At 62.1% G+C, this 12,899-nt stretch overlaps 1 protein-coding gene across 11 annotated transcripts; it reads left to right on the top strand.

The window, feature by feature from the left end:
• Positions 1-907: 907 nt before the first annotated feature.
• Positions 908-10,936, top strand: ICOSLG (inducible T cell costimulator ligand). Of its 11 annotated transcripts, none has more exons than XR_009540832.1 (7): positions 1,878-2,008; positions 3,398-3,438; positions 4,335-4,700; positions 5,373-5,654; positions 7,986-8,156; positions 9,091-9,493; positions 10,026-10,936. XR_009540832.1 is itself a non-coding variant. In XM_060151048.1 (7 exons), the coding sequence occupies exons 1-7, from the start codon at positions 1,995-1,997 to the stop codon at positions 10,034-10,036; spliced, it is 921 nt and encodes a 306-aa protein (XP_060007031.1). In that variant the 5' UTR covers positions 1,878-1,994; the 3' UTR covers positions 10,037-10,936. The 11 variants fall into 11 exon arrangements, 7 of the variants coding, with proteins under 7 accessions (XP_060007030.1, XP_060007034.1, XP_060007031.1 ...); XR_009540831.1 differs by having other exon boundaries at positions 9,091-9,781; XR_009540833.1 differs by lacking the exon at positions 9,091-9,493 and adding an exon at positions 6,921-7,129.
• The last annotated feature ends 1,963 nt before the right edge of the window (positions 10,937-12,899 follow it).

Raw genomic sequence — 12,899 nt, 5'->3', positions numbered from 1 at the left:
GTCTGTGCCCTCACTGGACACTTGAACGTGAGTCCTGGCCAGGACCCCATCCCTTCTCCTCCCCCTGCCCCCAAAAGGAGGATAGACCCTGCCTGGCCTCTATAAATACCCCGCCCCAACCTGCAGCCTGACCTGGGAGGGGTGAAGCCCCTGCGCTTCAGGACCGCAGGCCCACCTCCCTCCCTGGCCACCTGCAGCCCCCATCCCCCTCCTTGGCAGCATCCCCATCTCCCAGCCCAGCTCTTTTGCTTCCTTGTCTTTTTTTTTTTTTTGCGGTACGCGGGCCTCTCACTGCTGTGGCCTCTCCCATTGCGGAGCACAGGCTCCGGACGTGCAGGCTCAGCGGCCATGGCTCACGGGCCCAGCCACCCCGCGGCATGTGGGATCTTCCCAGACCGGGGCACGAACCCGTGTCCCCTGCATCAGCAGGCAGACTCCCAACCACTGCGCCACCAGGGAAGCCCTGCTTCCTTGTCTTGTTTGCTCTTGTCGCCACAGGACTGTTAACTTCCACCAGGCGCAGATTCTCTTATTTTAAGCTTTTCTCTTTAGCACTCACATAGGCCGCGTGTGGTAGGTGGGCACTAAATCTTTGTTATAAGAATGACAGCATGCAGGTGGCTGGGGCCAGGGGAGCCCCGTGGGCTCTGCCCTCACTTTACACCCTGCCTGTCCTGCGCCCCAAAGGCTGGTCTCAGCACCCCCATCAGCCTGGGCCGCAGGACACACCCCTCGCGCCTCCACCCAACAGGAGCTTCCAGGCCTGAGGTGGGTGCTTGGGGCCCAGGCCCTTCCGGGGGCTGGACGGCCTCGCCTCCAGGCCTGAGGTGGGTGCCTTGGGGCCAGGCCCTTCCGGGGGCTGGACGGCCTCTTGCCTCACGGCTCCACCCACTCGCCTGGCCGGCACCCACCTGGCCGGTGCGGGAGGAGGACGCAGCTGGGCCTAAAGAGAGGAGGCCTTGTGGACTGGGTGGGCTGGGCAAGAAGGAAACGGGGCGTTTGCCCCCAGCTCCGGGGCTGCGCAGCCTTTCCCAGACCAGAAAAAAAAAAAAAAAAAAAAGAGTGAGAAGTCCCGCACGCTTGGAGGAGCAAAGACGAACTGGTTTCCACGCGGTGAGCTTTTCAGAGCCTTTAATAGGCAAATACGCCGCGGCAGGTGGCCCAGGACTGACAAAGGACGCGGCAGCAAGGCTGGCTCGGGGGAGACTAGGGCTGGACTGGAAGGTGGAGCCTGCCGGCCTGCCTTCCCTCCCTCCTTCCTGCCACTCATTCATTCGTCCCTGAACGGTCCTGGAGCTCTGACTTCACCAAGCGCTGGAGGTCCTGGCTGCGTCCCGAGAGCGGGAGGGAGGGCGGGAGCCTCACTCTCAGCCCGCCGCGCCCCGCCGGCTCTCAGGCCGCTGGGGCGGGGGACAAGCGCAGGCGGAGCCGGGGCGCTTGGGGGCGCGGACGTTCTGCGCGACTCCGGGGCAGCACTGAGCCTCCCACGGCCCCTCCAGCTGGGCAAGCCCTCCAGCAGCGCGCTCGGCCGCCCTCCTCCACCGGACCTTCCCTGCCGCCGACTTGCCGGGGTACCTACTGCGCCCAGGCTCAAGGCCCGGTGGACCTGGAGCCCCATCCTGCAACCCGCGGGGCCCGACTTACGCCCTCTCCTGGGAAGGGCTGAACTTTCGGGAGTGACTGTCCAAGCTTCCGTTCCCTCGCGCCTGCCCGTGGCCAAGGCCGTGGGAGGGACCGGGCCGGGGGTGGGACCAGGGGCGGGGCCGGATCGGGAGGGCGCTGAGCCGGCGACCAGCTCAGCGCCCAGAGCCTCCGAGGCGCGGCGGGAGCGCAGCGAGTGCTGGGCGCTCCGAAGGCTCCCGCGACCCGAGGTCGCTTGTGCTCGTGCTCGGAGCTCTCCCGCGGCCCGACGGCTTCCGCGGCCCGAGGTCTCTAGTGCTCCGAGATCTCCCGCCGTCCGAGTTCCCCCGTGGCCCGGGGTCTCCGCCCCCACCATGCGGCCGAGGAGGTGAGCGTGTGCGCGGACGCGCCCTCTGGGCGCGGGGAACCGAGCCTGGCGGCACAGCGGAGGCCTCGGGCTCCGGGAGCGGGGCGGCACCGCGCGGGGCCGCGGGAGGCGTGGTTACCTGCCGGCGTTGTCCTCCCGGCGGCGCGGGACGCTGGCAGTACGCGGGTGTACCCGGGGCGGGGTCCCTGCCGAGGGAGGGAAAGAGGAAAAGCTGGGAGAGAAGACATAGCGACCCACTCTCACTTCCCCCCCCTCCCCTCCCCGCCCCCGGCGGTGGCCCAGAGGAAAGAAGGGTGTGAGTTTGCTGTGCCAAGGTCGCTCTTATTTACCTCGAATGCCGTCTGGTGCCCACCAACTGGTGACGTGCCCCCCGCACGCCTGGGTTTTCCCCCTCCTGCATCAGCAAAGGCAAACTGGGGAAGGTGCCGGCCAGCTGGTCACTCCTGGTCTCTTGCCAGCTGAGGGGGAGGCAACAACTTTCTGCCAAAATACCCCCTTCAGGGCAGTCTTAGCATCGGCAGCCTGTGTTTCCCTTGATGAGCTGGTGAGGTACCCCATCCCCAGGTGTCCCACACACACAGCCCAAAAACCCACCCACCCCAGGGTCCCACCACCCAGTCTCCCCAGTTGGAAATACAGGGAAAGACTATTCCCTCAAGAACGGAAAATAAAAATATTTCCATGTCACAGCCACCAGCCACCCACACCCCGAGCAGGGGGCCCCGTCTGTGCTTTCTCCTCTCTGACCCACCGAGGAGTGGGCTGGGGCACGGGCAGAGTGGTGACAGGTGAGGCAGGGGCCACCGCTGAGGCATGCGGGGTACAGAGGCTCCCAGGCTGAACGCGCCAGGAGCCTGGGAGTCATGAGAGGGGTGTGCCGGCCCCCAGGGCTGAGCTGTGCACCAGCTCCAGTGGAGCCAGCAGATCTGGTTTCAGATCACGTTCCTTCAGAAGGTCGTCCTGGGGCTCACCCGACCCTGGCGGGGGCAGGGGCATCTTACATCTTCTCTGTCTCTCAAACTTCAAATACCCCGAAAGTGGGTTTTTATCCGATTTTATACAATTTCTTAGACTCCATCCGTGCAAAGCCAGGCCACCAGGGGGCTGATGATTCCTGTTGATACCCTTTATCACACCCTCATAATTGCTTTGAGGGGCGTTTTATTAACGTGGGAGCTGGTCCCGTGCAGGGGCTGCCAGCCCCTTGGGGCTTGCCTGCTGGGCAGGGAGGAGTTGGTGCTGCGTCCGCTCCTTGAATCCCTGGCTGCCTGGGTGGCCTGGGCTGATGGCCTGGCTGCGGTGTATTCCCCACTGGGATGGTGGGTGTGACCGGCTCCTGACCCCACTGGGGAGAGCGGGACTCACCCTTTTCTGGTTGTTTTTTCCCAGCCCTGGACTACTGCTGCTGCTACTCTGTGGCCTGCGAGCTGGTAAGTGCAGACGGTGCTCTTGCTGGAGCCTTCCAAGCCCTTCAGTTCTGAGCAGTGAGGACCGCGGGGTACAGGTGTCAGTGGGGTCCTCCCCACAGCCCTGCTTGCTTTTCCAGGGGCCCTTGTGAGAAAACGGGGCCCCCAAGCCCAGGGTAATGTGTGGCATTGAGAGCCACAAAGGGGAGGGCTCGGCCAGACCCCGTGGTTCTCCTTTTGTGTCGTGTTTGGGACAGGCAGAGCACAGTTCCCCCCAAGTGTTTCAGAACCTCTGCTTTCCAGAGGAGCTGGGAGCTGGGCTTCCTGTTTCCCGTGACCCCTTTGCTCCCCAAAGCCACCAGCTTCCAGAAGAGTGCAGAACGGGGACATGGCAGCGCAGCGGAGACTGAGGCCTTGCCTGGCCTTCCAGCCCACAGGGCGGCGGGTCAGGGCACACGGCCACTTTCCCTGCTGGCATTTGAGCCGTTGCAACAGACCACAGAACCTCGCCGGGCCTTCTCTGATGGAGTTGCAAACACTCCTATAATGATGTTGTTGAGAAGCTGATGTTTTCTTTTCAAATGTCTGAGTTTTTTAAAAACATCTTTTTATTCTGAATTCATTGTAAACTCCCAAGAAGTAGTAAAAACAGGCAGGAGTCCTGGCTGGCTCCCGGCATGATGACTGGAAACCGACCCTGGTGATACAGCAGAGCAGCTTACCGCCCGTGTCCGAATTTTTAAACTATTGTTGCTTTCCTATGTGCATCTTATTACTAATACATTCCTTTCCTACTGAAATGAGTCAGAATTGGGGTCTGAGTCTTGCAACCCAGAAGCTCCCCCGTCCCTCCAAAGGGTGAGTTCAAAGTTACGCGTCGAGCGCAGAAGATGAATTCTGTTCTCTTTGGATGTTTGCAGAGATTCAGGAAGAAGCAATCAGAGCGATGGTGGGCAGTGATGTCTGGCTCAGCTGCATGTACCCCGAAGGAAACACCTTCGATTTAAATGACCTTTATGTTTACTGGCAAATCAGTGTGCCGGGCAAACAGAACACCAACTCTGTGGTGACTTACTACCTCTCGGGAAACAGCTCTGCCGGCCACGTTAACAACCACTACAAAGACCGGGCCCGGCTGTCCCTGGACGGCATGAAGCAGGGCGACTTCTCTCTGCACCTGCACAATGTCACTCCCCAGGATGAGCAGAAGTTCAACTGCCTGGTGTTTCGAAAATCCTTAGAATTAGAAAAGATTTTGGAAGTCACGGTCACGCTAAACGTGGCAGGTAAGACGGCGGAGCTGCCGAGTTGATTCCAGCCCAGCCTTACGGCCCGGAAGAAGTGTCAGTGAGACCTGTTTTCTGCGGCTCATTCACCCGTGTCTTCCCTTAGAGGAAATCCAGATCCCTCTAGCGGGGTTCTGTTTAAACCAGGTGTGCAGCTTAGGTGGTGGAAATATCGTTCGGCTCGTAAGACAGTTTTCCAGTAGCCGAGGTGCCTCCCTCCTCACAGGAGCTCCTAAGCTTGCTGTCCTTGCCTCGAAACTCTCCAACTCAACCCAAACGAGATGTTTTCATGAAATTAGGAGGGAGCGGTATAAGGCACTAAATGAGATCAGAGTTTAGGAAGAAAATTAAACCCTCTACCAAGTTGCTCGGGGCACCGTTCAGTGGAGAGACGGGTGACTTGTCAGCTGACCGTGTCACTGGACTCAAAGGAGACCAACCTCCGGTCACTGCCCGCCCGGCTCATAGCGCCCCTACTGGTGGGTTGGGGGGCATGACTCTGGTAGAACAGGGCCTGTGCTGCTGCCCAGACCACAGCCTTGGTCCCAGCCCTGCTCCGGCGTCTGGGGCACGACGGCTGCCTCCCTGCTACCCTGGCCCTTGGCACCGTGTCCCCCCCCTTCTGTGACCTTTGGAACCTGGCACCCCTCAGCCCGTTTCCCTCCCCTGCAGCAAACTACAGCATGCCGGTGGTCAGCGGCCCATCCCAGGACGAGGAGCTGGTCTTCACGTGCACGTCCACGAATGGCTACCCGTGGCCCAGAGTGTACTGGATCAACAAGACGGACAACAGCCTGCTGGACGACGCCCTGCAGAACAGCACCGTGTCCCTAAACGCGCGGGGCCTGTACAACGTGGTCAGCGTCCTGCGGATTGGGCGGAGCCCCCCCGTCGACGTGGGCTGCTGCATTGAGAACGTGCTTCTTCACCAGAACCTGACCAGCGGCCAGACGGGTAAGGTCCCGGGGTCTGCGCACTGACCCCGACCCAAGGCCGGGGGCCGGGGGGACTTGGGGGATCCTCTCAGGTGGAAGACAAGCCCCTATGAGGTGACTCCGCAGCGACTTCAGAGGTGGTGGCAGGGCGAGGGGGGACAGACATCACTGTGTGACGGAGGGCAGGGGCCGGCCAGGTGCTCGGGGCGCTTAATCCTCATGCACCTGGCGGGCGGGGGGGCGTCAGTTTTGGGGACCCATTTCACAGATGAGGGACTGAGGCTCCGAAAGGTCATGTAACGCTTCAGAAGCTGCAGGTGAGGCGGCGGCAGCATCAGGATTGAAGCCCCTCCCGCACATCCACCACCCCAGCTCTTCGGACGTGTGCCCCCTGGGAAACCAGAACCCCTCCTCCACCAGGGGGTCCGGCTGGGCCTGGCTGCCGTCCCAGGCCCCCTGTGGAAGGGTGCAGGCGGGTGACTCCTTCGTAGAAGCCACAGGCTCTCTCAGCCTGTGTGTCCCTGTCAGCAGTGTTGAGACGCCAGGGGAGGAGGGGCAGGAGAGCTGGAGGATGGGGGTGTCAGGGGCCTGCCTGCCGCCAGCTGCCGGGAGCCCCCGTGCCCGGGCACTCGCCTTCCTGGAATGCAGACGCAGCCCTGCGACTCAGCGGTCACGGTCTTCTGGCTGCGCCAGAGGCCTCCGCTGGCCCCTGCGTCCCAGCAGGGCAGCCGGGTGCAGGGGAAGGGGAATGGGAGGGTCTCCTGGGGCCGTAGTCTCGGCCCAGCTGCTCTGGGGGACAACTGGGAAGGCTGTCAACCCCCATCACCCCGCCCTGTGCCCAGACCCTCTGAATCAGCACCTCATGTTGAAAAGCTTCCAGATGGTTCTAAGGTGCGTGGGAGGCCTAGCCACTGTCTGGCTCATGGCTCCTTCGGGTTTCGGCAAACACGGGACACTTGTAACAAGCTGCCCAGGGAGGGGCACAACGGTTGGACACTGGGACAGGAGGATTGGCCCCCTCGTGCACTGCCAGTGGGACGGGAAATGGTGCAGCCGCTGTGGAGAGCAATCTGCTAGTTCCTTAAAACTTAGCCTGTGGGGCTTCCCTGGTGGCGCAGTGGTTGAGAGTCTGCCTGCCGATCAGGGCACACGGGTTCGTGCCCCGGTCCGGGAGGATCCCACATGTTGCAGAGCGGCTGGGCCCGTGAGCCATGGCCACTGAGCCTGCATGTCCGTAGCCCAAAAAAAAAAAACTTAGCCTGTGACCCAGCAATTCCACCCCTAGGTGTGCGCCCCAGAGCGCTGGAAACGAGAATCAAACAAATACTTGTACATAAGTGTTCACAGCAGCTCATTCACAATAGCCAAAAGGTGGGAGCAACCCAAGTGTCCACGGATGGACGAAGGGATGCGTCCATCCACACAGTGGAGCATTACTCAGCCATGAAAAGGAATGAGGCACTGACCATGCTGCAATGTGGAGGAACCGTGCAGGTGATGCTCAGTGAGAGAAGCCAGACACAGAAGGCCACATAGTGTATGATCCCATTTGTACGAAATGGCCCGTATAGGTAAATCCAAACAGACAGAAGGTAGATTAGAGTTTGCCAGGGGCTGGGAGAGAGGATGGGAAGTGACCACTGATGGGAAGGGGGTTTCCTTTTGTGGTGGTGGAAAGTTCTGGAATTAGATAATGGTTTTGGCTGCGTGACCTTGTGAACGTACTAGATGCCACTGAATTGTTCCTTTTAAAATGGTTAATTTTATGTTATGTGAATTTCACCATCATTTTTTTTAAAGCCAGCAATTAAGCTAGAAAGAATTAATTAAATTAAGTTTACTTTAAAAAGCCAGGAAGGGCTTGCCTGGTGGCGCAGTGGTTGAGAGTCCGCCTGCCGATGCAGGGGACGTGCCCCGGTCTGGGAAGATCCCACATGCCGCGGAGCGGCTGGGCCCGTGAGCCATGGCCGCTGAGCCTGCGCATCCGGAGCCTGTGCTCCGCAACGGGAGAGGACACAACAGGGAGAGGCCCGCGTACCCACCCCCCCCCAAAAAAAAAGCCAGGAAGACTGTGCTTCCCACCATGCCCATTCCCAGGTGTGGACCTTTAGGAAGGGCTGGGATTACAGGTCACACAGGTAGGGTGAGGAGGAATGACAGCCCAGAAAGAGATGAAGGTTCACCTGAAGGGGGAAACCCTTCTCTCCGTCAGCTTTATAGCTTAAAAATCACAAAACACCTCTGGGAAAGTCTGGTGGATCAATACCCCTTAGCACTCTCTCCTTCAGGATGAAGAAACCCCCTTTTCCTCCTGACCCTGTAAGTCCTGGGTTACTTTCCTTTCCTGCAGAAATGTTCACGGGAACCAAGGACAGCATCACAGAGGACCCAGTGGACGACACCCAAGATGCGGTGAACCGGCCGGTGCTCAGCGTCCTTGCTGTGCTAGTCGTGGCCGTGGCCGTGGCCGTGGCCACGGGCTGGCTGTGCAGGCGGAGATGTCCCTACAGAAGCTACGCAGGTATCAGAGAAGCCCGCGCTGCAGACAGCGCACACTTACTTTGTTGGGGTGAGGGCTGGCCTTTCCCAGGATGTTTCCAAGCCCTGCGTGGTGCCGCTCTCGCGGGATGCATGCTTTAATCGTGCTCACGCGTGTGAGGATAGCAGCCCCATTGCCCCTGGTGTGACCTCCGCCTCCGAGATCCTGACACAGCTGCGCCCCAGAAGGGAAGTCCGGTCTCTGGGTCTGGGGGGGGGACGGCAGACTCCGAGTGTGGACGTGGTGTGTCTGTGGAAGCCGAGTTGCCTTCAGTCCCTCAAGGCCGTCTGTCCAGTTCTGGCCAAGCTCGAAGACAGATCCAGAAAGTCTGGGTTTTGACTGAGTAAAACGAAGAAGCAGAACTCACAGTGGGGAGCAGAAGAGCCTAGAATGTGGACCCTGGGACCACCCAGGTGTCACAAGAGGGCCTGAGGGCTGGGGCCTCGGGGGGGGGCAGCACAGTCTCCCCAGGTTGGCCTGGTGGTGGAGGTCAGTGGGCATCCCCAAAGGTCTTATTAACCAGGTCGGGCTCCTCCTGGACTCCTGGGAGGGTGTGGAAGGGAGCGCGGCTGGACTGCGGAGCCTGCGCACAGTGGGAGCTCTGCCCGACGGGAGGGGTTGCTACGTGCCGCCTGGAGCTGCCACTTGGTTGCCAATGCCATCTGCCCAGAAATACTGCCCGCGGCCCCACTGCCGACCCAGCCAGGCTGCTGAAGGCCCTTGAGCACCTTGAAGCGTTTCCCACCCTGACCTCTTACAAAGTCTCGTCCTGGAAATGAGGGTGGCCTGGGGAGCCCTCACCTGAGCAGGAAGCCAGAGGAGCGTGGAGTGGGGCGCTGCTGAGTGCGGGGCCCCTGGGGTCTTCAGAGAGGCCCCCTCACGGCCCGCCCTGAGTGTTTCTGATTTGTCCCAACAGGCGCCCAGGCTGCGAGACCGGAGCTGGAGCTCACGGGTCAGTTTGCCAGGAGGGAAGGAGACCCGTGGAGGAAGCGTGGGTCCACGGGCTCGGGCGAGCTGGGCGCTCCACACTCTCTGTGCCCGCCTTTCAGCACGGGTGCTACTCGATGACCAGGAAATAGGCGTTTCCAGTTTCAGAGACGGTGAAATCCCAAGCGAAGGCCTTGTCCCCCTGGCCTTCCTTGGCGTGTAAGCCCGTCCTCTCGCTGACACTGTGCTATGGGATTTTCCAAATGTACAGCCACGCGTACATGTCAGCAGAGAGCCTGGGACCACAGCCCCGCTGCCCCTCCCCAGCTGCCCGGCTCATCCTCCTGTTCTCCCTCGTCTCAGCCCCACCCCTCGGGGGCGGGGCCTCTCCAGTGAGTCCAGACCCTTTGTTCAGGCACCTCACCGGCCAAGAGCAAAGGTCAGAGTGATTCCCGCCCCAGTTTGGGAAAGTAGCCACACGCAGGGCCTTCAGTTTCGGTTTCCTACTGGCAGGTGCCTCGGGCTGCCAGGCCTTGGTGGTCAGGCCAGCGGGCTCCACGCCTGAGGCCAACAACCATGCCCTGAGCCCCGTTTCTCCACCTGTGAGAAGGGTCGTCGGGGAGGGTGGGCCCGAGGTGAGCACGACCCACACGGCAGTGGCCGCCCACCTGTTCACCCAGGTGATTCCGGGGCACGCGGCTGCCTGGGGCTGCAGCAGATTCCCTCCCGAGGCTGCTTTCAGACCATGCGGGACACGGCTTGCTAAAGAATCCGGGCCTGCTGACCCGAGAGTCCGATGCAGCGCCCGTCTGCAGGCGTTTTCAACCCTGTTTTCACCGTCCTGGTTCCTGAGAAGATGAGTCTCTGCTTGCAGAGAGAATGAGCCAGCTCTGTGCTCATGCCCCTCTCCTCTTTCCTTCCAAGAGCACGTGTGATGAGAGCTCCCCCAGGACGTGCCACCAGTGGGGACGTCGGGTGGCAGCTTGAGAATTGACCCGGGCAGGCTGGACAGAGGACACCATCTGCGCCCGTATTGGGGGCTGCACGGACACTGGGCCACCTGGCCTTGTGGGGACACGCAGGCGCCCCCTGGAAGGGCCGCGCTGACCCCAGGGAGCACGTGGCGGGCACTGACCTGATCCTGGCAGCCCTTTCAAAAGGTCGGCAACTCCTCGGGGATACGTGTGCCCCCAAGTAGGTGGGCTGCCCACCTTCGCTGCCAAACACAGAACAAGAAAAGCATTGTGACGGCTCCTTTCCACCACCAGCCCCCAGAGCCTGCAGCGCTTCTCAGCATCCTGGACCGGACGGGTTCCTGAGGCCACTCTCTTCCGGGATGACCTGCGCTAGGCCGTGTTCACTCCAGGTTCAGGGGCCGCGTGCTGGCTCTGCCGGTCAGCCTCCTGCCCCACCTCCGCCCTGAGGACCCGGCGTCTGTGCAGACGCGTCCTGAAGCACTGAGCGGGCGGCACCAGACAAAGCCCTGGAACTCATGTCCCTCCAGAACACTCCCTGGGAGGAAAACCCGACCTCATTTGTTGGTCAAAAGCTAGGTTTCCCTCCTCAAAAACACAATGAAAAAACAAAAACAGTGGAATTTTGGGAGAAGGTCTGTGCTGGGCGGTGCAGCTGGGCGTGGTGGCCCGGGGTTCCGCTGCGGGGGACAGGCAGGCAGGGCTGGGACACACATCTCCAGAAGACACCAGCATGGACAGGTGACCGTCACAGTCCTTCAAACTGGGGCCGTGAGTGGACGGTGGCGGCCTTCCGGCCGCGTGGTCGCCTTTCTTCAAACGCAGAAGCAGTTCCCTCGAATCCTGCTGGGCAGCCCCTGCAGGCCCTCGCGGGCCTCCCCCGGGGACCTGCACGGTCGTGACGGAGACTTCACCTCACGTGCCGGGTTCCTCGGAGCCCGCTGGGCCCCCGGGTGACTGGAGTGGGGCAGTGGCCAAGCCCACGGAGGCGGCAGCCCGACGCCCTGACCCTGCCCAGGCGGTTTCCATGTTGATTCCTGCATTGCATCTAGCAGTTCACTGTTTCCAGAAGGTTCTGCAAAGGTGGCTGCCAGGTAACCCTGGTGGGCACGCCCCCAGGAAACGGGTCTGTTGCCCCTGCCCCTGTGGTCATTCAGCACCGACGGGCACGTGAGGCCTGTGCTCCCCAGACCCAGACTTACAGCAAACTCAGCAAGGCCGGCTCAGCGCAGGACCTCAGCCAACAGTGTTCTGTTGTGTGTGTCTGTCTTTGTACCCAAGAGCCCTCACGTGGCTTTTAAATAGGTGTGAGGGGTCCACGCAGACTTGAGCATGAAAGCATTAGAAGACAAGTGTGGTTCCTCAAAGAACGACAGCAGGTGACTCACGGCGCCTCGAGCAAGAAGCCCGAGGGGCCCCTGAGTGCAGCAGGTGGGGTGCGTCAGGTGGTCGCAGGCCTGTCCCCAGTGACTGTGATGGGACACCAGGACAGGTGCACCTAGGGCCCTCTCCGCCGTCCTGCCTGGGGTCCAGCCTGCAGACCCTGAGAGGCCCCTGGAGCTGGTCGGGGCGGCGTTCTCCGCCCGGCAGGACAGGGCAGCCGCAGGGAGACTGAGTGTGCTTCCAGCTTTCCTATCAGAAGGGATTTCCTTCTTGGGGAAGCGGCTAGGCCGGCCTCCCGCTCAGGCCCCGTGACGCGGCCGCCCGGGGCTCTCCCCACGTGTGCTTGCGGGCTCTGCCTGGGCCCTGGGCTCCCGGGTGGTCGAGGCCACGCCCTGCAGGCTCCAGACCCTGAGTCATCATCTCCCCGCTGGGCCCCAACGGCCCCTCACCGCTCCCTCTGGCCCCCGGGGCCACGGTGCGCTCTGCCCCGCTCGCACAGGTCACCCTGGGCCTGTCCACCCTGGGGGCCGTGGCTTGCGCCTCACGCTGTGTCGTGGACAGTGTGCGGCCACATTTTGACGTTTCTGGAAGCCTGGTTTTGGAGAATACAGGCAGTCGGCGTGGCTGTGTCTGGCAGCTTTGGTCAGTGTGCGCGCGGGCTCGGTGCACTCAGCCCGTCCTGATTGCCGTCGGGGACCCTGCCCCTGCCCCGTCCGTCCTCACCTGGGTGGCCCCGTCCCCCAGGGGACGTTGGTTAGCGTGGAGGCATTTTGGTTGTCACTCTCGGGGGTTCCTACTGGCTTCTAACGGGTGGTGAGCGGGACACTGCTCGACGTCCCACCATGGATGGGGACCCAGAGGTCAGTGACCTGAGGGTGAGGATCCCGTGTCACCTTCCCGGGGAGGGCAGGGCAGCGAGCCGCTGTCCCGGTCCCCCTTGCACGGGGCACGGGAGAGGCGACTCATGGTTCAGGGTCAGGCCCAGGGAACGTTCCAGGTCAGGGGCCGGCCGGGAGCAAGAGTCCGAGGTGCTAGCACTGCCGTGGGGGCAGAGGCCACCTGGCCGTCCCAGCAGCCGGAGTCCTGGCCTTTGTGGCCCCGTGGCCCCTGCCCCCAGAGCCCTGCTCACAGTAGCTGCACAGTGAACACCCATGGGGAGGCGGAGCCAGGCCGGCAGATGGAGGCTCGTCTCGAGGGCAGGGCACAGAGGGAAGTAGCAGCTGCGTGACGCGAGCGCCTCACCCTCCCGCCAGGTGAGAAGGCCGGAGCCAGCTTCTGCCTGCAGTTCGGACCCGCCCCGTGACCGCAGCCCTCACCCTGGGGAGGGCAGCCGAGGCTTTGGAGAACCTCAGGAGAAGGCCACCCTGCTCTGCCACTGCCCGGCGCGGCCCCGGTGCTGTGACGCTGGCCGCTGGTCAGCGGCGGGGCCCGCCGGCGGCTC

This window comes from Lagenorhynchus albirostris, chromosome 5 (genome assembly GCF_949774975.1).
Source record: "Lagenorhynchus albirostris chromosome 5, mLagAlb1.1, whole genome shotgun sequence".
NCBI classification, from domain to species: domain Eukaryota; kingdom Metazoa; phylum Chordata; class Mammalia; order Artiodactyla; family Delphinidae; genus Lagenorhynchus; species Lagenorhynchus albirostris.
Note: the sequence above shows the minus strand (reverse complement) of the source record. Positions and strands in the feature narration are given on the sequence as shown.